Below are 23,637 nucleotides of genomic sequence, written 5' to 3'. Positions count from 1 at the left end.
ATAGCAAGTAGTGGTGTTATGTGATTTTCTTAATGCAGATACGGTAACCGCTAAAACATCTCCATCCTAGCTAGAGAGGTCACTGCAATTGAAACCCTCAACCACACAGCAGGTGCTGAAAGACAATAATTAATTTCAATACTCAGTGCATTTACCATCTTTTCCAAAAAAGCTACCCTCGCTGACTCCGCCCTGGACTCTCTTCTGCTCCAATCAATGCCAAGGATGCACCAGAACAAGTCGTTTGGAAAAGCCTCACTTTGGTAGATACACGGTATGTTCCAAGTGCTACAGACGGGTTACTCTGTGGCGTAAGCACATAAGCATGTGCTCACATAAGCACGTATTGAGCGTAGGCCACCTTTTTCCTACAAGGAGGATGTAGAATCGCTCAGCTGTCCCCCGCGAGTCTCCCACTCTGCTGCCTCAAACACATAGTAATTTAGTTAGCCCATACAGTTTCTGGAACAATCGGTTCTTAATTCTCCTCATCCTTGACAAATCTAAAGCCAAGCGAAAAGCATAAGGGACAATGTACTTGTTACCATACCAATTCCCAAACACTAAGAAGATGCTGAAATTAAAGAACTGAACTCCCTTTTCACCCCCGAAGCCACATTCTTGAAATGGCCAATGCTAGCCGCCAGCTGTCCCCCAAAGCCCCGGTAACGCTGACGGCCGGCCTCTCGTTCCCGGGATCGCCCTTCGCTCCCGGCCGTGGCTCCCGGCAGACCGCTCCCGCAGCGGGGCCCTTAAGAGAACGGCTGCTCGATATCTCGGAAGAAACAGCACCACCACCTTAGCTCCGGGCTGGTGGCACGGCCCCGCCGGTGGTCATCGCCCCGGCGCCACGTCAGGCGGGGCGGCCGAGCCACGGCCACGGCGATGGCGGCGGCGATGGCGGCGGCGCGGGGTGGGCCGGGCCGTGCCGGGTCGGCGGCCTCCCCACCACATCCCGCCCTTCGCGGCGCGGCTCCGGCGCTCCGCGGCACACCCCCCTCCCCCCTCACACACACCTCTCCCGGCCCTTCTCCGCCCCGGGGCTCACCTACACTCAGCGCCCAGCCGCAGCCCCACTTCCCCATTGACCGTGGCGCCCGCCGGGCCGCCACCCCCGCCCCGCTCCCATCGGAGGGGCGGTGCCGGGCTGCGGAGTGACAACTACGGCGCATCGGGCGGGCGGGCGACCGGTGGTGTGCGCGCCGTGAGCCCTCCTCCGCGGTGCTCCTCGGCGGGGAGCCAAGCCCCCGGCGCCCCTGGCCCTGCTCCGGGCAGCGAAGCCGCCGCCGCTATGAAGCCGTGCGAGGAGGAGGAGGATGAAGGGGGTGCGGCCGGCGGGGACCCCTGGAAGGAGTGCGTTGAGGTGGCGGTGCAGTTGGCGCTCCGCGCCGGGCAGGTAAGAACCGAGTAGCCGCCCGCCCTGCTCCGCTCCTGGACGCTGCCCGGCAGCGAGACGGGTCGGGTCGGACTGCCCTGCGGCTGGAGCATCCTTCTCCCGGGCAGTTGTACCGGGTGCGCTTCTAAATCTCGGGGGGGAGGGGGAAAGAGCTGAGCGGTTTGAGAAGGGCCGTGTGGGCGCTCGGCTGGTGTGGCAGAATTGAGGAGGAGGAGGGCGACTGGGCTCGGCACCCACTAAATCAGGCCGTCGCCGGAGCCCTCGGCCGCTGCTCTCCGCAGCGGGAGCGATAATGGCAGCGGGGCCGCTTCCCGGGGAGGGCTGCATCCCTGAGGATCCCTTTCCTCGCAGGCTGCGTCCCTCGGGGCTGCATTGGTCGGGGTCACTTCCCTCGGGACCTGCATCCCTTCGGGTCACTTCCTGGGGGCTGCATCCCTCACGGTCCTCTTCCTCGGAGCTGCATCCCTCGGGGTCACTTCCCTGGGGGCTGCATCCTTCGGGGTCATTTCCCTTGGCAGCTGCATCCCTCGGAGCAACTTCCCTTGGGGGCTGCATGCAGCATAAGGAGGAGACGCTTAGGGTGAAAGTAGATTTATTTTGTGACTGAGAGTATTTTCAGACAGTATTTATGTTTAACTAAAACAAACAAGCAAACAAACAAAACCAAGGTGGAAAGAGTAAGGTTCTTCAGTAACTTCTTCAAATATACACCAAGTATGTATTCTGCTACCATAATGCTTTGGAGCATGCTCTGGTGCTAAGGTTGAATTTATGTACACCGAAAGGTTTATGCTGTAATGCTTTTGTCCAGAATATTGTTTCTATACGCATTACAGTACCAGCATTTGTTTATAAGCAGCTTGTGCAGGGGGAAACAGATGTGTCAGGGAGGTTTTCTCTTGTTATATATACCAATGTCGTCAGAGTGCCTGAAATTCACTTACTAGGGACAAATTAGCAAGTGAAGATCTGTGGTAGCTTATTTAAGATCCACGTTTCTACACAGCAGGTGGTTAGTCATCTTAGGAGACATCCTGGCCCCACTGTGTACAGCAATAAAACTTCCACCAACTCTAGCAGAGCCAAGAATTGGGACCAGCAGATTGTTCAGATGAGAAATTGGGTAAAATACAAACCTCAGCAACATCTATTTATCTTCTGCTTCCATTCTGCTCTGTTTTGAAACATGGTTTGTACCTGTACACTACGATTTAAGGAGCTCCTATTTCCATCTTGAGTCCAGGACCTGAAACGTCTTTTTAATATATGTTATTAAATGTAATTTTTCCCTAGTAGAAGGTACACACAAAGATGAACAGATTGCCAGAGGAGAGGAGACTTGTTTTAATAAATAAATGGGTAATCCAAATTGGGATGACAGGTCATGCTCTCACAGACTCTCCAAACAGTTTCTCCAGCATGGTCATTCTGCCAACCATTTCACAAGAGAGACTCATGTCTTGCTCAAGGCTCCACACCTTATTTCTCAAAATACCAATTTGTGAAGACAGCTGTAGCTGCCTCCAGCCATTTTAATCACCCAGAAGATCACGGCTGAGCACTTTTCCTGAAAGAAGTAAACATTCCTGAAGATTAATCCTTGTATCTTTTAGTTTGCAGTTTGCCATCACTACCTTGCAACTGGCAGGAAACGGCCAATTCCTTGGCAGGCCAAATTTAAACCAGTCAAGAATGTTGTTTAAGTAGGACTTTGGAACTGGGTAGGGGTTTTATTAACTGTTGTGTCAAGGAATCTTTTTAATTACAAAACCCATCAGAGATCCTTATGGAAGAAAAGGTGCAGATGGGGCTCTATCTTTTATTTAACTGTCAATCCACTTCCAGCTATTCCCCAAAGAAGCTAGAGGTAAAGACACAAGATGCAGTGTAGCATAGGTTTGATAGAATGGGGGTTTTGCTGAAAATTGACTGATAAAATGGAGTTTTATTTTTGTCCACAAAAATAGTCAATTACACTGATCAAGTTAATCTTTTTCTTTCGCCTTTCTTCCCATCCATCAGACCTCTTCACCTTCATGTTCATCTCCAGCAATCTGCTTGCACTCTGTGGCTCCCCAGATATTATCTGATATTATCATAGAATCATAGAACATTTTGGGTTGGAAAGACCACATAGTTCCAACTCCCTGCCACAGGCAGGGACACCTTCCACTAGACCAGGTTGCTCAAAGCCACGTGCAGTCTGGCCTGAACACTGCCAGGGATGGGGCAGCCACAGCTGCTCTGGGCAACCTGTGCCAGTGCCTCACCACCTTCCCAGTAATGAACTTCTTCCTAAGACCTAATCTAAATCTACCGTCTTTCAGTTTAAACCCATTACTCCTTGTCCAATCCTTACATACCCTTTTAAAAAGTCCCTCTTCAGATTTTTTATAGGCCCCCTTTAGTACTGGAAGTGGCTCTAAGGTCTCCTCAGAGTCTTTGCCAGACTGAACAAGCCCAACTCTCTCAGCCTCTTTCACAGCAGAGGTGCTCCAGCCCACTGATCATCTTCATGGCCCTCTCTGGAGCTTCTGTCTCCATCCCTACTTGATATTTTGCCACTTCAGTCTTTCTTCTAAGGCCCTCAGTTTCTCAGAACCAGGGCAGGTTAGGAGGCCTTGGAATCATTAGAAAGTGTGTACAAGAGTCATGGCACAGAGGCCAACCTGAAGAAAGGCATTCAAGTCAAGATCTGGATTTCTAGGAAAAGTTAACCAATAATACAGTTTTCTGGTCTCTCCAGAAAGGCAATTATATTAACTTATCATCACATTTCACTAGTAGGAGTAAAATATATCTTCTTTCCATAAGATAGGCATCTATGTTCTGGAATAGTTTCTTCTAAATTTAAAAGGCTAATACAGAAATAATTGCTTGAATACGCATCAGAAGTGATGTTGCTGGAGTAACTTCTATTCCCAGGCTAAAGTCGCTGCTTATCTTGCCCATTCTATTACTTAGTTCCATTACTTTTATGAAATATCATAGGCTCTCTTTTAATATATATGGCTGTTTCTTAATGAGAATGGCCAGGGGTTTGTAATCTGTGTAATTGACCTGCATTAAAATTTTGTCCAATTTGCCCTTTAAGGCCTCATGCAACTGCACTTTCTTGATCCTTTCCTCTGCTTTTCCTGTGAGTGAACTGTTTGCTATGTTCCTGAGAGGATGACTGCTGGCTTAATACAACTTTTTGCTAAAGAAAAGCAGGCACAAGTAGTCTCTGCATCTTTGATGCTATTGAGAGCACTGAATAATATTTGCACAGTTCTCTGCAGTTACAGTTGGAGAAACTTCACCAAAATGAGCAGATATGCATCCAGGTGAAAACAAGGGTAAGAAACTGATACTAGAACCTAACGTTGAAGTCCACACAAACTACTTTCTCACTTTTTTTCTCTCGCTTTTTTTTCTCCCAGAAGAGAATTTTATGAGGCACAAGAAACCTAACAGAATACCACTGAAATAAAAGGCTAACTTTCCACTGAGATTCTAAAAAGCCAAGATCTTTCCCATCATGTTTGCTTCCAGATAATATTGGTAGGCTCTTTTCCATGGCATATGGACATATTTTTTAGCAAACCAGTTTGGTATTTCCTAAATTATTTGCAGGTAATTGTGCTTTTAATCTAGATGTTTGATTTTATCAGTGAGCAAATATTTCAGGACAATATTGCAATCAAGTAAACCCATCTTGGAGCTCCTACAAGTGCATGGTGAGTGCAAGCAGTACGGTGAGATGAAATCTAACATGAGCACCACACTGTAGCTTGCTCTCCTGGCAGGTATTGGAGTAGAAGTCCCTCTGTCCTCTGCATTCTCCTTTATATGGCTTGATTTCACAAAGGCATTAGGAAAGGAAGAGTCCAGTATTGTGACTGCACTGAGCCCCTGTGGCTCCATTTTCCCTGCTCTATGGCAAATGAAGAAGGGAGCAGGGACAACCTGGGTCTTGCTCTGTGATGTGGTCTTCATGCATGTACTGGTATAAATGCCTCTCACTTTGTATAACCCCACAAATGCTCCCAGGAAGGATATTAGGATAAGATCTAGCCAATTCTTTATTAGAGCAGGGGCAGCATGGACTAAAAGTGGTAAATAACTCTGCTCTAAATAACCACCTCCCAAAAATCAACTGCTTAGAAATTGCTGTAAAATGGTCATAATCTGGGGACAACCTATAATGAAGTGATAAAGCCTAATAAAATACATTTACAGCCAAAATATAGCATCTTGGTTGCCAATTTCATTGCGCAATAGACTGTCTTCATTTCAACAAGCTGTAGTTCCTTTGGTCTTCCACTTACCTACTGCCTGTTACCTAGAGAGACTTTCATGAAGCTCCATGCCCAGATGGGAAGACTAGGCAATCATAAGGCTTCTGCAAGGATGAGATACTGTCACAGGTTGCCCAGAGAAACTGTGGCTGCCCCATCATGGCAGTGTTCAAGGCCAGGTTGTGTGGGGCTTTGAGCAGCCTGGTCTAGTGGAAGGTGTCGCTGCCCATGGCAGGGGGGTTGGAACTGGATGAGCTTTAAGATCACTTCCAACCCAAGCTGTTCTAAGATTCTAGAGTTCTATGGTTCAGTGAGAGGAGCTGAGTGATGCTTTCAAAGTACTCTGAGGCACCAGTCTCTAACTCCCTTGTAGGGAGATGAGTTTTAGGAATTATTCAACATAAGCTGAATTACGGACTGTTCTGAGCTATTTGATAAATTTATAAAGAATAAAAATTGATTCATCAGTGATGGAGGAAACTTGATCTTTGTGGGGGACCCTGGCAGAAATGAAAAATACTAAATTGGGTGCCTAGAGATGCAAAGGATTGGTTCAGAAAGGATAGATCAAATGCCAGAGCACACGATGAAAAGCGACTGATTGCAGAGCACATTCATAGGAGAGAGCTTTTACCTCAGCTCTTCTTTTTGCAGCAAAGCTCAGGTGTGATCTCACTCCCCTGCTGAACGGTGGCTGCAATAAAGTCCTCAATGTGCTATGTGTTAAAACTGAGTAGAAGTCAAGAAAATGGTACTGCTGAGAAGAAATTCAAATCCTCTCTATCAAAAGGAGATAGATTCCTCATCTATTTCACAATGCAAAGTTCTAAGCCCAGTGCTAGGGCATTTGCTTACATATGGCAATATAAAAGTAAAGAACAGTCAAATAAAAGGGATCAGCATGGTGGAGTATTTTTAGAAAACACAACTGAAATGGTTGGAGTGTTTGGGATTTTACTTTGAAGCAAAGAGGACCAAAGGTGCTCCTAGAACTATGCTTTTATGCTTCCATGGTAAAAATGTCAAGAAAACTATGTAGAGCTTTCAGGGAACTAAAAAGAGTAAGTGTGTTTAGTATTCTTATACACAATAATGAACTTTAGCAAGACCTCAAACTGAAAAGTATTAAGCTGCCCTCACAAGCTCAGTATATAGTCATAACTGATATTTTACAGCTCACGAAGCAGAAACGTAAGTCCAGCAACCTTCCTTACTAAGGCAGTGGTCAGAAATATCCATTGCTTATCAGAACAATCAGCACATCCTCCAAATGTAGAATTTTATACTACAAAACCAAGAGCTGATACTGAAATTTGGGGGTAGCCTTTTCCCTTCCCTATGCATAATACAGCAGAACTCTTTGGTCATCAAATGTTTCTCAGTGATTTTAAACTAATCAATAGAAATTTAGTTAAGTAATTGAAACATATAGTTTTAGAAATAAATTAGAATGTTGGTTTTGTTGGTGCTGGTTTTAGTTAACATAATTCTGTACAAATAAGTGGTGCTTAATTTTTGCTTTGTTTTGTTTTCTCTTATTTCAAATAGTTTATAATTTTCACTGGTTAAAAAAAGAAAGTGAGCTTCTTTTGCATCTTGCCCCTTATTTTTCTTTTTTAATGAAGGAGTGGAAAAAAACAGAAAGAAAATGGGAAATTTGGGAAAAAGCTTTTATTAACTGCTTTCCCATATGTGCATTTGCACTTGATGGGGCTTAGTTCTGTGTTTATAACAGTAAAAGCCTTGAAAACAAGATAAAGACTTTTCCAGAAGAGAATCCAGGGTTAGGTCACTGGTTCCATATCAAGGGAAAAGTCTACATTTTCATTTTTGTTAAGTATATAGCAATTATTTGGGTGGGAACTAGCGAGCCAGCTCTTGAAGTCCAAAAAAAAACATATAGACAAAAAAAATAAACTTCATGTGTCTTTGTTGGCAATAAAATAAACCATTGGGGTTTGCATTATTGCATGGATTTTTAAAAGTAAGAGAGCAGTGAGGCATTGGCCCTGTAAATTAGAAAGAAAGAAAGAAAAGGGAAGAAAAAAAAAGGGAAAATGAAAAATTCCTGAGCCTTGAGACTCTTTTTTATCTTATGTGTATTTTTTTGTAATTTCCTAAATCACGATGACTGCCATCATCCTTTATTCTATCAGTTGCATCCCATTCACCAATCCTTTTCTGAACTGTCAAGAGAGGTTCTTGCAAAGTGAGTCAAAATGCTGTGTTCCCCAAGGCTACCGATTAGCTCAGAAGGATTCTTAGTCAGAAGAATCAGAACAGGCTCTGGTAGAATTAGTACAGCTGTTATTCAGGATTAGCTGTAGTATTTCAGTAAATACATAATTTTAGTGTGTACAGGATGAACAGCCAACAAATCTGATTTGTGAACTTTTGTTTCAGATCATTAAGAAAGCTCTAAAAGAGGAAAAACAAGTGTCCACAAAGACATCTGCAGCAGATCTTGTGACAGAAACTGATCATTTTGTGGAAAATCTAATTATTTCTGTTCTGAAAGAGAAGTTTCCATCCCACAGGTAAGTGCCTACAGAAAGAATAAAATACCTTTTTCCTTTAAGAGCTCTGTATATGACTGTCATTTAAAGGGTATTTCAGAAGTCAATATATCTCTCTTACATATGAACCTGTTGCTGCTGGACACTTTCATAGGACTCCTTTTTTAAAAAAGTACCACTTCCCTGAACTTAGTACTTTATATTTTTTCATAGTTACCTTTCTTAATATATGTATTTAATAGTAATATTTCCCCTGTCAGGATATCACATATGAAGGTTCCATATGGATCTCCATCATTTTCAGGATACTGATCTATTGTATAAAAATTATACTAGGGATATCTATTAAAATATAGCTGAAATTGATGTTAGCAAAGGTCCCATTCTGCAAACCTTTCCTTCACTTTCTTTTGCCATCATACATAAGCATTTGCCAGGTCAGGAAAAGTATCGTATTTAATCACATTTATCTTATGTTGCATTGACTCCTAAAATCAGTGAGAAGCAGGGTTGTTTATCATCATCATTTGATGCATATACATAAACAGGTTATAAATTAATATATGGGATGTCGACCCAAGGTTTTAAAAATAGATTGTTGATTCCTCTTGAATTATTATGGTCAATGTGAAAATAAGAACTAGTGCATGCACAGATTAAAGAGACGTTTTATATTAGTTGGCAGGGTTTGGTTTGATGCAAAGACTTTGCAATCAATTTCCACATTTGCCTTCAGTCCACAAGGAGAAAATTCATCTTACTGCAGAGCGTGTGTATCACTCAAATACTGTATGACTTCCTTCTAACTGTGTATATCTCTGATGGAGATGAGCCTGGTACACAAATGCTGTTCAGAAATCAACAAAGATGAAAATCTGGAGGCTCAGCTACTAATCTGATTGTCGGTGATGCTGCTGGAAAACAAACAAACAAACAAACAAAACCCAAAAAGACACTGTAAGAAGGAGCAAAAAGAACATTATATACTAAAAATGGCTTTCTAAATACATGTTGTATGTGACCACATGCTGAAACAGTAATGTACAGCATAATGTGTGGTTCTTGGCCATGATTCTCAGGAGAGTGCCAGGCCTTATAAGCCTATTATTTGTGTAATATTCCTTCTACTATTGCTGGCTGCGCTCTTTTCTCATCTCCACTCTTATGTTGTTAGGTTTCCTGGGTTTTTTTTCCTCGAACAATTTGGCAGAGAGCATAAAACATATACATTTCACATGAAACAAGAATCATCACGAGGTCTTGAGTTGCTCAGAATGGGAACAAAAGTTGTAAGGTCAACATAAACCTAGGAGCTGAAAAATCCCTGACTTTATTAACTCTGTACAGTTAACTTCTGACTTTATAAGCACATTAAGGAATTGTCAGTTCCTCAAGACAATTATTTTTTGCTGATAATGGTTGTTGGTTTTGGTTGGAGTTTGTTCAGACAGTGAATGCATTTAGATTAAAAGATAGATTAAAACTATTTAACTGGACTAGATTAAAATACTTGCAGTGAGGAGTCCACAATAGCAATCAAGATTTAAATTAAAGTGTCATGAAGATATTAAAGCATCACTTAAGCTGTGTTGAGTCTTTCTCCTAATCTGGCTGCTGACTGCATCACTGAAGATTTCTGTTATTTCATTTTCTCTTAAATCATCTTGATTCTTATGTTCTCTGAATCAAAAAATGTAGTTAGGCATTAGAAAAATTAAAAGGGATCTCACTAGGGTCTGTGCCATTTGCACTGTGTCAGTGGTGAGTCTTGAGTTACTGGTAATGTACTCAGAAGAAGAAAGAAATGCTAGGAAAACCTGTTAAAAAGGTAATTCTGTCCAGTGTCTCTTTCTTCCCTCTTCTTGGCTAAGTGATATGTATCATCCTCATTTACCCTTCACCTAAGTTTTCATCTCTGCCCACTCTTTGGTACTCTGATGTGCTCTAAGTGAGTCTTTTCAAAAGAATATTTTTTCTGATAGATCTTCTGAGCTGTGGATAGGCACAGCCAGAATATCAGGGCTCCTAGCTGAAAACGGCTATCAAACCATTTGCCTGTGTTATTGTTACACAAGTTGTCATCTTTGGTCTTAATCGTGGTATTAACCATGTGGAAATTAAAACGAGGACACAGTCATTACAGAGGGTGACATCTAACTCTAGCTTCCCTTTCTTCCCTCAGACCCCCATAAGGGCATAGGTGAGGGATAGGCCTGGTTTGAACCTCCTGCACTAGACTGCATATCACTCCTGCTGCAGTTTATGCTCTGCTAGAGTTTCCCTGCTGTTACAGCAATGAATTTTAGAGTGTCCTGTGGTATGAACAGATGTAAGCTAAGACTTGGCTAAAATTACTGGACTCATTTTCAGTGGGAGAAAACTATAATCCAGTTTTGAAGAGAAGTCAACAGAACTGGCAGGCTGGCATATTAAATTAACTACTGTAATGACATAGCTACCCCTCTCACTTCTCCAGCTGTTCCTAAGTTTGATCTCTTGTGCATCGAATGCTTTGCTTAGTTTGCATCTTTATACAGGACAGAGAGCTATAGAGCAACACGTCTAATGTTGATCATCTAATGTAAGGGACTCTCACAGTTCCCAGTATTGTATAATAGCAAGACTCTTATTTTAACCCACTAGCCCGAATTTCATAAAATGTGCACCTAATTTGTCCTAAATCCATTTTGGAAAAAAAATTTCTCGGATACTGAGACTTTATCAATGCCTGGCACTGTTGTGCCTTGGCTTCACATTAGAATTTATGTACACGAGGACTGCAGCATCACATCCTGTTGTAAGGAAAAGATGAGGGAAAGATGAGGGACAGACTTAAGATAATTAAGGACAAAACACCTTACATGGAAATGCTCTTGTCTTTGAAGAGGTTCCCATTTCACCTTTCTTTGACTGGCAAGACAATGGCTACAGTTCAGGCTCTGGTTGAGGGAGCTGGCAGAGGGTTGAAGCAGAGACATAACTTATAGGGAAGTTGGACAATCTGAGATGGGATATAAGATGCTCTGTCTGCAAGAAGATGAGCTTCCTCTGCAGCCTGCAGTACAAAGTATACAGTTGTATTTAGGTGGTAATTACAAGACGTGTAAAAGCAGAAGTCAAATGATACAGCGCCAACAAGACAAAATAATGGAATATTTAGAGCAAGGAGTCTGCAAAGTGTTATGCTTAACTGAGAACTCCAAACATTTGTTCAAATCTTTCTTGTTGCACACTAGCACTTTGTCCTTCAGCTGGTATCTTTAATGACGATTAAAATAGTAACAAACACTTCCTACTTCCCTCATGATACCAACTGGAGACCCACAATGCCATGAAAATAGTCCATTTCGACTGAGGAAAAGACAGAGTAGCATTTGGAAAATTCAAGTCTCTGCTTCTGATGTCTGCAGAACATTTTAAGCTTGTGATTGCAAGAGTATGTGACTTCAGCTAGTGCATGGTGAGGACACAAAATAGCTGCTACCCTAGCCCTAGGGAAGAAACTGTTCCTGCAAAAGACATTTTCTCTTTTATTTTACCCAACTCTTTGTCCAATTTGTGTCTTCGAGAGAAGTTTTTTGTCTTCAAGTGTTTGCAGGAACTCAGAATACCACTTCCAGTTGTTCACATGTGAAATCAGAAGCAAGTTTTAGTACTGTCAGTCTCATTCTACACCTTCTGTACATGCAGGACTTCTGTGAGACTAGCACCTGCACACCACTGATAGAAAGAGACCCTGAGCAGTTTATGGGAGAGCTGGGATAATTAAGGTCAGCAGGAAATGTGCTAGAACTGGATGTTCATTTCCCAGGGAAAAAGAAGGGGGGGGGAGCATATTCCTACTAAAAGAAATTGGGACATAACAACAGAGTAGATTAACTCAGACTTCACTGTGTGCTTTTGCATCTGAACAACAAACAAAAAAAATTGATTTGTTGATTTTCTCTGGGTCATGGGAAAAAGAAAGATCAGCTTTGTGAACCTTTTAATTTCCTGAGTCAGACTTCTGTAGAAAATGCAAGTAGGAGTGAGAGTGTGGATTTTCTAAGAGTGCATTATTTCCCGCTGACTGAATTTGACTGCAAAGGAGAAGCAACGACAGTTTCCAGTTTATATTACTTACTGCAAGAGACAGGCTTAACCCATAAAATTACATTCTGCATAAAAAAACTTTTAGACTTCAGGGATGTCTGCTTTCAGTTTCATGATTTTCTTAATGGTATATTGGGAAAGTGAACACAGATTGAGCTCTTTTATACCATGTAAAATAGTATGTTATACATTTCTTTCAGAATATCTGTGAAAGTTCCTCATTCCCAAATAAAAAAAGCAATATGTCTTTATACATCTGTATACAAATGTACAAAACTTTTATGTATATATATATACACTTAAGTATCTCTTCAAAACTGCGAACATGGAATTTGACTTTTTAAGTCACATATCTAAGCCAGTTTTCTGGGACACCTGTTTTACTTCACACCAAATGCAGGTTTATTGCAGAAGAATCCACTGCTGCTGGTTCAAAATGTGTCCTCACTGACAGTCCGACCTGGATTATTGACCCTGTTGATGGAACGTGCAACTTTGTGCACAGGTAAGTGGACAGTGAACTGGGAAATTACATTAAACAGCAAAATGTAGCTTCTCACAAATTCTCCCTTCCACTTGAAGTTGTTTCACGGTGGTAGGTTTGTTCCTTTGACTCATAAGTACGAGTCATCCCTTTACCTTTTTGTACCTCTGCATAGTGAGTGTCTGAGGGAGTGTGTGTTTGTGCTGGAGAGAGCTCTATACTGTTATCTAAAGGTAAGCTGAAGTTTCTGCTGATTGCTTAATGACCCAACCTCTTGACTCACAGCTCATTTATATATAACCGCACATTAACGTGCAGAGACTTGAGCTGACCTGGAGGAGCAAGGCTGTGCTATGATGACACTTGCCCTAACGCCTTGGGAGGTTGTTACCCATTCCTCTTAGTAGTGGTGTTTTCTCCTTTTCAAATACAATTGCTTAGTTTTTCCTAGGAAGCACAGCTATTGCATATATGTAGAGCAGAACTGAAAACTAAGATGTACATAGATACTGGTTTTACATTTCTGTAATACCTCTCTGCGAAAAGAAGTCTAGGGATTGTTAGTGCAAAAATGCAGTCCTTCTATTCATCATTTGACTACTCCTAATACTTCTGCTTAAAAACCTTAAATATGTTCTGCCTTGTAGTTACTGACTTAACATAAATGCAGTCATTAAAAAAAGAAAAAAGTCATTTCCTTGACTTTTGGTTCAGTTACAGAGAATTCAAGGGGAGGTGGGAAGGTGTCATGTGCTGGTGTTTCACGCAATCAAGTGAAGTTTTGTCCTGCTAGCAAATACGTTCTGGACCTCACGGCCCTTTTTAAAATGTGTTTTTAAGAAATTAATTTATGTCATTATTTAAAATGCAACAATTATACTTTAGTCAAAAGGACCAAATTAAGTTCATGATCATCACTTTGACAAAGGAAAGGGTAGAGGAGCTGGTTTCTCCTTATGTTGATGTCAGCAGCAAGGTATCTCCATGCTACTTAATTGTTATCTCAGATACTTGAATGTGAACAAAATGTGCTCTTAAAGTGATACCTTATTAGTGATTTTATACTGGATAATTCAATTACACTAAAGCAAAAAGTTCGCTAAAATATACAACACGTTTAGTATAAAAAATCCTGGTATCTTCATGTGTGTATTTCTTGTTTTCTCCAGTACTGAATTATATTTTTAAAGGAACTGACAAAGTTAAAGAGACTGACAAAGGAGAAATTAGTACAGTGTCAAGAGCATTTTGAGACAAGTAAAATCACAAAGCTCTAGATGGGGTTTTGTTGCCTAAGGGAGTTCCATAAGGAGTAAGTAGAGAGATTTTTCATCAATAATACTTTCTTATATTTCACAGATTTCCAACAGTGGCAGTGAGCATTGGATTTGCTGTTAACAAAGAGGTATGAAGTATGTTCTTTAAGATGGGTACCTGAGAACTGGCTAGAAGTCTCAAAACCATGTGGAAACTTTAAACAGAGTATTTAATAAAAAAAAAACAAATCAGCCACTTCTCAAGTTTTTCCACACTTTTAAAAATGCATTCAGTCATACTCTACTAGTCTAAAATAATAGTCCTGCAAAACTTATGCAAACTGGCAGTTACAAGGCAATTCTTGCAAATTACTATAAACATTGGGGGGGGAACGGCCTACCAGTGTGAGCAAGGTTTTGTCTTGCTCCATGAATTAAATATAGTGCTGCCTATTCATAATTTAGATAAATCTTCTAGTGTTCTTATCTTATTATCATTGCTTCATTCCTGTTAGCAGTATCTGTGAAAGCTAACGCTGCTATGAGGGAATTCAGAACTGATTTCAATGAAGAATGCAAAAGTATGGGCCTAGTTCATTTAATCTGCCTTTGTGGTTTCCTTGACATATGAAGTAACTATATTTCTCACATGAGAGCTTGATTACGAATTGAGTGGGGAAGTATGTGCCATTTGTGTTTCCTAGCTATACTCATTCATTCTACTGCCTGTTCTCCAGATGTTGCTGGTTTACAGTTTGATATATATGGAAAAAATAGCTATTCAAATTGCCAGGGAATGTACGTCTTCCAGCCTAATTTCACGCTCTTAAATATATGTATAACTGGAAGTGAAGCCAGCAAGAATTCTGTGTAATTACAGCATAGTTGTAAGATATGCTAGCTGTTACTGATTTAAACAGAATAATGTTGTGTACTTCTCTAGTTAGACTTTTCTAACATGGAAAATGCTTTTCAAACACTTCCATGCTTTTCTGGAGTTTATGCATTCCCAAAGGTCCTTCTGAATACTACGTATTATTACCAGAGAGCTTTCTCTAGTATTTATGTTTTCTAAAACACCATCATGATTTTGATGCTGCATATTTTGGGTTATGTAAACTAAACAAAGCTGAAACAAAAATAAAGAATGATGTTAAATATCCCTCAGTAAACAAATGGGAAAAGCAGAGAAAAAGTAGTAAGCTTAAAAGGAACCAAAGTATACACAGGGGAACTGGCCCAGATATAAGACTTGAGCGGTACTAAAGAAATTCCTGCAGATGTCTTTATGGAAAGAGTTTATTAATAGTGTGTTCCTCAAAAAAATCCCAACTTGGTTTAGGTGGGACCTTGGGGTAGGGAGTGAGGACAGTCTACTTCCTTCAAATTGTCTCAGAATGAACACAAATGATCATTCACACTGAATGGAGGAGAGCAATAGGAAAAGGTTGGGGGTCTGGACCATATTTTCCTGACCTTGTTGTCAACTTCTGTGACCTTGGGCAAGTCACTTAATTTTTTTATATCTATTCACCCCAAAATAAAATACTGTTAATAGTACCTACATAGACATGACATTAGGAGCTGATCATTGAAGCTCATGAAGTGCTTTAAAAACTTTTGGTGAAATCTATTAAAGTAATGGAAATATTAAACATCTTTGGTTTAAATCAAGGGTCCTGTTGTGACCCTCTTCTCATTGATAAACAGATACTCCCACAGAAATTCCAGTGTTCCTCATTTTAAAGCTTTCAGTGGGTGTCACAATATTGGTATTTCTCTTCAAACTCCTTCTCCTGAAGTTGTGCGACTTCATGAGATTCCTACTTTTATGTGCAAACAAAAGGATTTTGAGGAGAAATGTTTGAACAAGTGACTGGAGTCTACTACTTTGGTTGAAATGATGGGCAAATTAAATGCATCATGAAAAGTGAAGTGCATATAAAAGCATCCACTGCTAATAAACAGTGTGCCATGACTTCTGAATTTGGATGCCTGGATCTTATATATGTATTTGGGGCTGCACATCTTCAGGGTCCAGCTGAAGTCAGTGGGATTACTCCTAAGTGTAACTGCTCACCAGTGAAAGTAAAGCGTTCAGAATCTGGCCTTAGAGGACTTACATACTTTCAATAAAAACACACAATTGAATTTGAAATCAACTTAGCATGTAGTCCATTCTAATGTGAACACAAAGAAGCTGCAAGTAAGAGTTTAGAAGATCACTACTGGATTTCATTAACTTCTTTTTATAAGCTGAATTTTACATTATCTATATCTCAATATCACAGTAATAGTAAAATTATTCCAGTTTATGAGCATCAATATAATCTCTGATTACATGTACCAATTAAAATATTGCTGATCTTTCTGCCATTAGTAGTTGTTTATATTTATGATGAGTAATTTGAGTTGCATTCATTTCTTTCCTTTTCAAAATCTTAAAGCTTGAATTTGGTGTAATTTACCACTGCACTGAAGAACGATTATACACTGGTAGAAGAGGTCAAGGGGCATTTTGTAATGACAAAAGGCTTCATGTATCAAAAGAGACAGGTTGGTCTAGATTTTGTTAGAACTCTAAAAGGAATATGTTAATTTTGTTTCAGAGTTGTTGCAAATCATCATTAGGATAATGAACATCATTATCCTGATGAGAAGTATTTCACCTGCATGATACTTTTGTTGTTCTGTGTTTGTTTCTTTCTGAAAAATTACAACTTTCTTAATTTTCTTTTTAAAATGTACACCTAAGTATGAACTATTTAAATAATCCTTAAATTATTTTGCTTCATAACCATTGTTTAAAATAAAGCAGAATTAGTAGATTCACCAGTTTCATTCCAGCTGTACACTGGCATAACTTTTTATGAGCAAGATGCAATGGGAATGGTGAATCGGAGTGCCATGGCAGCCATTATTCACTTATCTTCCAGTATGTCATAGAGTGTGTTTTGTCTGTAGGCATACATGCTAACAGTAAATTCAAGGATGCATGCTTCGTTAGGGATTCTTCAACAGCTTGCTTTTGTGTGTGTAATGTTTCAACATACAAATAGCTAGCAACACTTAGTCAATACTTTAATGGATTTTTTTTTGTTGTTAAACCAAGGCATATGTCTGTCTTTTTACCTAATGATAATAGATAACAATAACCAGAGAAATTTTCTTTTAATAAATCAAAATGCAGTGGAGAACATAGCATTCAGTTATAGACAGAAGCAGAAATGTGCCAAAAATGTACATCATCGTACACAGGAGACGGTAAAAATTTCACCCTAAAAAGTGAACTTTAGTGAACTTGAAACATGGTCAATTCAAGAAATTTAACATACAGATTTGTTGCAGTCCCCCAAGCAAACTCTGAATTAAAACTTCCCAAAAATTTGGGAAGTTTGGCTATTCACCTAAACTAATAGTGAGCTGGAATCTCCCTTTTTAGAGAGTTGGAGCAAATTGTAAAGTCCGAGACCCCTAAGATTTTAACCCTTGATTGTACATCACATTTTTTCAGTGCTCAAATATCTTGTATTCCACAAAAGCCTGTGTGGGCTCCCAGTTGGGCTGGCAGAACCTCTCTTGAAATGGCTGGACTTGCTTTTGCAGTCACGGAGTTGTGGTTTCCAGTTGAGCAAGGAACAATTTTGGCACATGCCACTTTTGTCCTTTCTCTGGACACTCAGGGTACATGGGTGTCTAGAACATAGAAAGGGTAAGTGGTTCCAAATGCTTAGAAATTTTCCTTTGTTTTGAGAGACATCATTTGGTGGTGGGCAATTTCACCAGTGAAGATGGATCTTTATTAGTCTCACTTCTGTTGATGTTTTAAGCGTATAAAATGACAGTGCTCTTTTCCTGTAAGGACTGTAGATTCAGGGAAATAAACCAACCCTGAAACAGATAGTGTGTTTCCCTGTACCTACCACTGGAACTCAAGTAGCCTTCACCAATGCATGATGTGTTGGAGATCTAGGCTGTCATGTAACTTTCGATTTCAGGAAATATGGCTGTTGTATTGATTGTTGAGATTTAATCATTTGAAATCACAGCCCAGGCAAACACTGTTAATTGTCAATGCCAGATTTTATAGAGGTCTGGTGCGGGAGTCCAAGTAGTCAGGACACACTTAAATGAAGGATCCATCTTCCCTTTGATTTTGAATGATGCTTTCTTCATCTTAGGTTCATCAGGCCTTATATGTGCTAATATTGTAAGTGTATTTTCTTTTTTTTAGTCTTCTGTGGTCAACAGAATTGGTCTTTTCCTCATAATTCCATCTGTATCACCGTTAAATATCTTCTACCAAGCCTCCTTATTTTTCTGGTCTCTGTCAGAGTAAGGAGTCAGTAAATTTTCTCTTGTACCTTGAATTCCTGAAACCCCATAAAGTCTTGTGATCAGGCAGCTCCTTTAAATAAGCAGAGACCACCCCCTTTTCCTTGCCTTAGTCTTTTTATCCAACTTCTGTCTGTAGCCTTGATGAAAATTGAAGAGATCTGTTTAGGCATTAGAAATATATTTAATAACTCAAAAGATCTGTCTTAGTCATAACCTGGCTATGACTGATGTGGTGTGAATGCTTGGTGTATTTCAGCAATGAGGTGTGCCTTAAATGTTCTGTAATTTTAAATTGGGTTTGTTATGCAAAAACATCTAAGGCAGATGGCTTTCACCATCCAGCTTTTTCAGTGGCGGCTAAACAGCAAATACCTTGCAGTGTGCCTGGATTGGTGTTCCTGTGTTTCAATGCAGTAATTTAAAAAGTGGTTGTTAAATCTATGTTCCTACAGTCAAGTTTTGCGATACCTGTAACTTTTAATCTAATTACATACCTCTTACTCACCAACCATTTACTGCATTGCTTGAATCCATACTGTTCCTCTGCAATACTAAATTCATTAGTAGCCTGTTTAATTAAATGATGTCTCACTCCAGTTTGATTTGTTTTTGAAAACCTCCTTGCTACTTCTGTGAAGAATTTTAGAGTTAGCTGTAATGACCAGGTAGACATTCCTTATCTGAATGAATTCCTAGCCTTTAACCCAGGGTAGAAGGGGACACCTGACCCTTGCACACATCCTAGTTAGTGAATAGTCAACCACTAGATTTTTGAGTTTTGTGTATCTTTAACTCTTCTGAGTCTAGCTGCACAGCAGAAGCAGGAACACTTGGCATTTGATCAACCATCTTCACCTACTTTGGCATACACTTGTTATAGGCTAACAATATTCAGATATCACATGAGGACTACTTCAGCATCTTGCAAGTCCCTGTGAGTCTCTCCTTTGACTCTACACAAAGCTGATATCCTCATCTGCTGTAGGTCATAATCACCCTTGCTGAACACCATACAAATAAACATTCATATATTAATGATTAAGATACTGCTTTAATTTGTGATGAGAAAGGGTCTTTTTTCAGTCATAAGGTGCCTTCAGTCTTTGAAATGTCAGAATGAAAGTGAGCTGTTACTGGGTGACTGGTGATTTAAGGAGAAACTTTTCTTTCCTCTTACTGTATTCCCAATTGTTTATAATTTGTTAACAAATTACATTAAAGTTCCCTATTCAAGAACCATCCTGTTTTCGACTATGATTAGATTAGCATCACTAATAGCTATAAGGTCACTGGATTATTTTTAGTTGAATGTTGATGTTAGTGAATTTGCCAAAAGCTGACCAGTCAGTGTATGGAAAGAGAAGGAATGTGAAAATATATTCTTGGTTTTAATCTTCTTGTTCTGTTTTGGTTTTTTAAAGTGTGTTTGGATTAGACTATTAGAGATAAGAAATCTAGTCTTGCTTTAATTCTCATGCAAAGTTGTCACTTATCCTATGAAAGAGTTTGGTGTAAAAAAAAAAAAGAGTTGAAAGCTGTTTTTCTGTGAAAAGTCCAGTAGTGTTTAACTTAAAATGACATTTATAGAATCAGCCTAGAAGCTGTTGAATTAATGGAAACAACTACCTACCATTGCAGATATCTCGAAGGCCTTAATTTTAACAGAAATTGGTCCAAAACGTGACCCTGCAACTTTGAAATTGTTCCTTGGTAACATTGAGAGATTGCTCATGGCCCAAGCACACGGGTAAGATATTTTATAGTATATATCTTACATTTGTGACCCCAAGTCATTAAAAAAAACCCCAACCACTATATTGCACATTTTGCAATCTCAACACATAGGTTAAAATCAAAGGCATTTTCTGCTTCATGTTACCATGTCCCCTCTTGTGGGGTTTAGGGTTCGTGTCATTGGGAGCTCGACCCTGGCTCTGTGCCATTTGGCATCCGGCGCTGCAGATGCCTATTACCAGTTCGGGTTACACTGCTGGGACTTGGCAGCGGCAACTGTCATTATTAGAGAGGCCGGTGGCACTGTGATAGACACTTCAGGTGAGTAAAATATCCTTGTTTTCACTGAGGTTCGGGGGACTGAGTGGCTATTTCAAGGCAACGTGTGTTACCTCAGTACAGTCTTCTATGGCTCTATCGCATCTCTAGCAATATTCTGTAGAAACGTCTGTGCTCTCCACTAGACTCTGGTTATTCACAACACACTGATGTAATTCCAGCCTGGGGTTTCATCACATCAGAGGACTTCTGAGTCAAACTGTATTTCCAGTACTTTGAGTAATATCTTTAAAGCATCAGATTTACAGTAAAGAACTAGGCCAGGAGATTGGTAGATATGCTTAGATTCCAAACAGATTTTGGCTGAGACAGCCTCCCAAGAAAGGAGCACTCTCAGGTACATGTCGGAATATATATGTCTAGGAACTACATAGAGGGAGTAAAGGGCAGCACAGTCTCTGCATTATTATTTTATTCATTGATATGGTACACATCTCAGAGTAACAGTTAACTGCTAACCAATTTGTGCATACTTTGGAAAGATATGGTGACTTACGAAAGGTATGCTGATTAATTTCTGTTCTATCTCTTCCTGTTGCTAGGAGAAGGGAATACTGCATTTATTGTTAGATTCTGAAGGAATCTAGACATTCACTGCTTCTGTTGCATACTTTGGCACTGTACCTAGAATTTTCTTAAATACCTTTTTGCAGGAGATTTCCAGATAGCAGTTGCTGAATTAAGTTGTGCTTCCCACCCTGAAAGGAGCTACATATTTTTCGTTTTTCAGTGGTTATTTTCATTACATTTTGGCATTTCTGAACCTATCTAATTACAGCATGGTTTATATTTAAGAATATATTGCCTTTATACGTTACGTAATAGAGTTCTCATTAATCCTCTTGTCCTCAGGGGGACCTCTGGATCTTATGTCCTGCCGAGTGGTTGCTGCAGGAACCAGAGAGATGGCTATGTTCATAGCTCAGGAAATACAAACTATTCACTACAGACGGGATGATGAAAATTAAACACTTACAATACAGAGTCTGCCCTCCTGAACTATGTAACTTTTGCAAGATGGGTGGCTTAAAGGGTATGTGATTTCAGCAGGATGCTTTCTGTGTCAAATATTTTTTATAAATTTATTACAATGTGGGAAGGCATAGGGAGATTTTTAAACCTCTAAGAACTGTGTTTCCTTTTTAATATGTATCTCTTTCAGCAGTATCTTTTTTATAAGATAGCATATTTTACTTGTAGTAGGCTAGTCTCAGAATTAAATAATAATTTCATATCTGTGGGGCTGATATTTAGTCTTTTGTAACATGCAGCTAAAAATTGAACTTTATTTTTACAGATGCAGATCTCAGGTAAATGAGCTTTAGGACTGTAGTAAGGACAAGTAGTTAAGATGTGTGCCTATAATACCCTTGTTCTATGATACTTAAGAATGCAATAAAAATGACATTATTGTTTCCTCACTATGTCATAACTATATATCCATATAAATATATGTACATGCATGTATGTCTGTGTGTATGTGTATGTATGTGTGCGCATACATATGCATGTATACACACACACCCCCCCCCGTGTGTGTGTGCATATATACATATATGGGTATTCTGGATGTTTACAGCAACTTAGAGAATGCATAGAAGAAAGCTAATATTGGAAGTTATTTTCAGGTAAAGAGTATAGGTTACTTATGTGATTTTTGGTGGGGGTTATGCAAATGGCAAATAACATAGTTGATCACGGAAAATTATAACGATTTTACAAACTGTCTGGCTAGTTCTTGTTTCCTTTTATCCCTCTGCATGGGGATAAATCATACAGTCCTACAGGCCTCTGTAAGATAGTCAAACCTACAAACACTTATTACCATAGAGTAATTATAGTTAAAACCAAGAATATTGAATTCTACCAAGCTATTCACAGTATTAACTATGACACACAGTAGGAGGCCAGCAGAGCAGAGCACAGTGTCAAGGAGCTGTTGATTTTAGAGAAACAGAACAGCAGGATTTGGCCCCTCACAGGCAAGTTATTAAAAATATGCACATAAGATACACTCACACAAAGTTGTAATCACACTTTTTGATCAGAGAAACCTGTAAACTCAGCTACATACACAGTTGTCCTTTATCCTTGTATGTAACATTGGTTTTCATTCCACCAAGGTGATCATTCTATTTAGGTTATTTTTTAAATCATGAGCACAGGGAGACTAGAAGTGTGTCCAGCAAAGTAGCTGAGGTCAAATCCCTTCTCTTTTTTCCTTAAAAATTGAATTAAAATATCTTTTTTACAAAAGTGCATAGTAAGGAAGGAGCCAAAAGCAAGTTGGTTCAAAATTTTTAACTTTATACACTGCATGTGTAGACTTTGTAAACATGTTTAGGTATCTGCTTAGAATATACAAACTAAGCAGTATTTTTTTAAATAATCTTAATGTGTTTCTTGCATTGAAAAACTTTTTTCACTGAATATAACACAAAATTTTGTGATTTCTCGTTGCTTTGTTTCACAAGAAATACAAAGTACTGACTGTGTGAAGAATGTCTAAATCCAGCTAAGCATTTAAGAACTGATGCTTCTTATCAGAAAACCGATGCTGTCCGTCACAGTGATCAACTTTTGTCACTGCTCCCTTTTACCACACCACTTCCCCCATCTCTTTGTATCCCCCTATTCTGAAATAGAGATTGTAAGCCCTCTTGGGCAGGGACTGTAGTACTTTGGCTCTGGGTTTGCACAGTGCTAATAGGATGCAATTCTGTTCCACAACTAGGCACTAAGGTGCTGTAATAATACAAATAATAAATACTAATAGGCTCACTTGTCTCTTATTCACCTTTCCCCCCACACTTTCTAAGCCCAGTGGAGATCCCCGTGACAGATACAGAGTTTGGTGGTACTGCTCTGATCCCAGGGTGCTTAGCCTTGGCAGCCGTGGCAGCAACCAGGGCTTTACTCGGACTTCTGCCGTGACTGTAAGCCCCATAAGGAAGCTTATGCTGGCCGAGGATCAAGTGTAGTAGAAGCTCAGCCCCACTTCATTTGCTCTCCCTCTTAACCCTGTTCCCCTCACTGCTCTGGGACTGGGGCTTTTGTGAGAAGCTGCTGTGCATGGCTCCAGCAAGGTTTCCCAGCAGCTGAGCCTGCTCATACAAAGAAAGTCTCTGACCCAGTTAGGGGTGGTGTGCACTGGCATCCCAGAGCTGTCAAAGCAGGGAAATCTATGCATCGACTTCAGTGG

General features: G+C 40.0%; 2 protein-coding genes and 1 long non-coding RNA gene across 3 annotated transcripts in view; 2 read left to right on the top strand and 1 right to left on the bottom strand.

Annotated features, from left to right (window-relative positions):
* Positions 1-23,637, top strand: part of TUBB6 (tubulin beta 6 class V) — a 154,381-nt gene that overhangs the window by 78,245 nt on the left and 52,499 nt on the right. The window lies entirely within an intron of this gene.
* Positions 1,133-23,208, top strand: IMPA2 (inositol monophosphatase 2). Its single transcript, XM_061357418.1, has 8 exons — positions 1,133-1,396; positions 8,080-8,213; positions 12,685-12,789; positions 14,128-14,173; positions 16,472-16,580; positions 20,001-20,109; positions 20,266-20,417; positions 21,288-23,208. The coding sequence occupies exons 1-8, from the start codon at positions 1,292-1,294 to the stop codon at positions 21,401-21,403; spliced, it is 876 nt and encodes a 291-aa protein (XP_061213402.1). The 5' UTR covers positions 1,133-1,291; the 3' UTR covers positions 21,404-23,208.
* LOC133214500 (uncharacterized) overlaps positions 8,849-23,637 on the bottom strand; it is a 58,704-nt gene continuing 43,915 nt past the window's right edge. The window contains exon 3 of the long non-coding RNA XR_009726131.1: positions 8,849-9,106. This is a non-coding gene — a long non-coding RNA (uncharacterized LOC133214500). The remainder of the gene's footprint in view (positions 9,107-23,637) is intronic.

Source organism: Neopsephotus bourkii, unplaced genomic scaffold (genome assembly GCF_033783945.1).
Source record: "Neopsephotus bourkii isolate Nb327-2 ecotype Australia unplaced genomic scaffold, CSIRO-AGI_Nbou_v1 NB_894, whole genome shotgun sequence".
Classification (NCBI taxonomy): domain Eukaryota; kingdom Metazoa; phylum Chordata; class Aves; order Psittaciformes; family Psittacidae; genus Neopsephotus; species Neopsephotus bourkii.
Note: the sequence above shows the minus strand (reverse complement) of the source record. Positions and strands in the feature narration are given on the sequence as shown.

Bases quoted from the DNA above. Each gene is read 5' to 3' on its own strand.
- IMPA2 (XM_061357418.1), top strand. From the start codon at position 1,292: ATGAAGCCGTGCGAGGAGGAGGAGGATGAAGGGGGTGCGGCCGGCGGG. The intron at 14,174-16,471 runs GTATGAAGTATG...AAAATCTTAAAG, and splicing joins GATTTGCTGTTAACAAAGAG to CTTGAATTTGGTGTAATTTA. The intron at 20,418-21,287 runs GTGAGTAAAATA...TCTTGTCCTCAG, and splicing joins CACTGTGATAGACACTTCAG to GGGGACCTCTGGATCTTATG.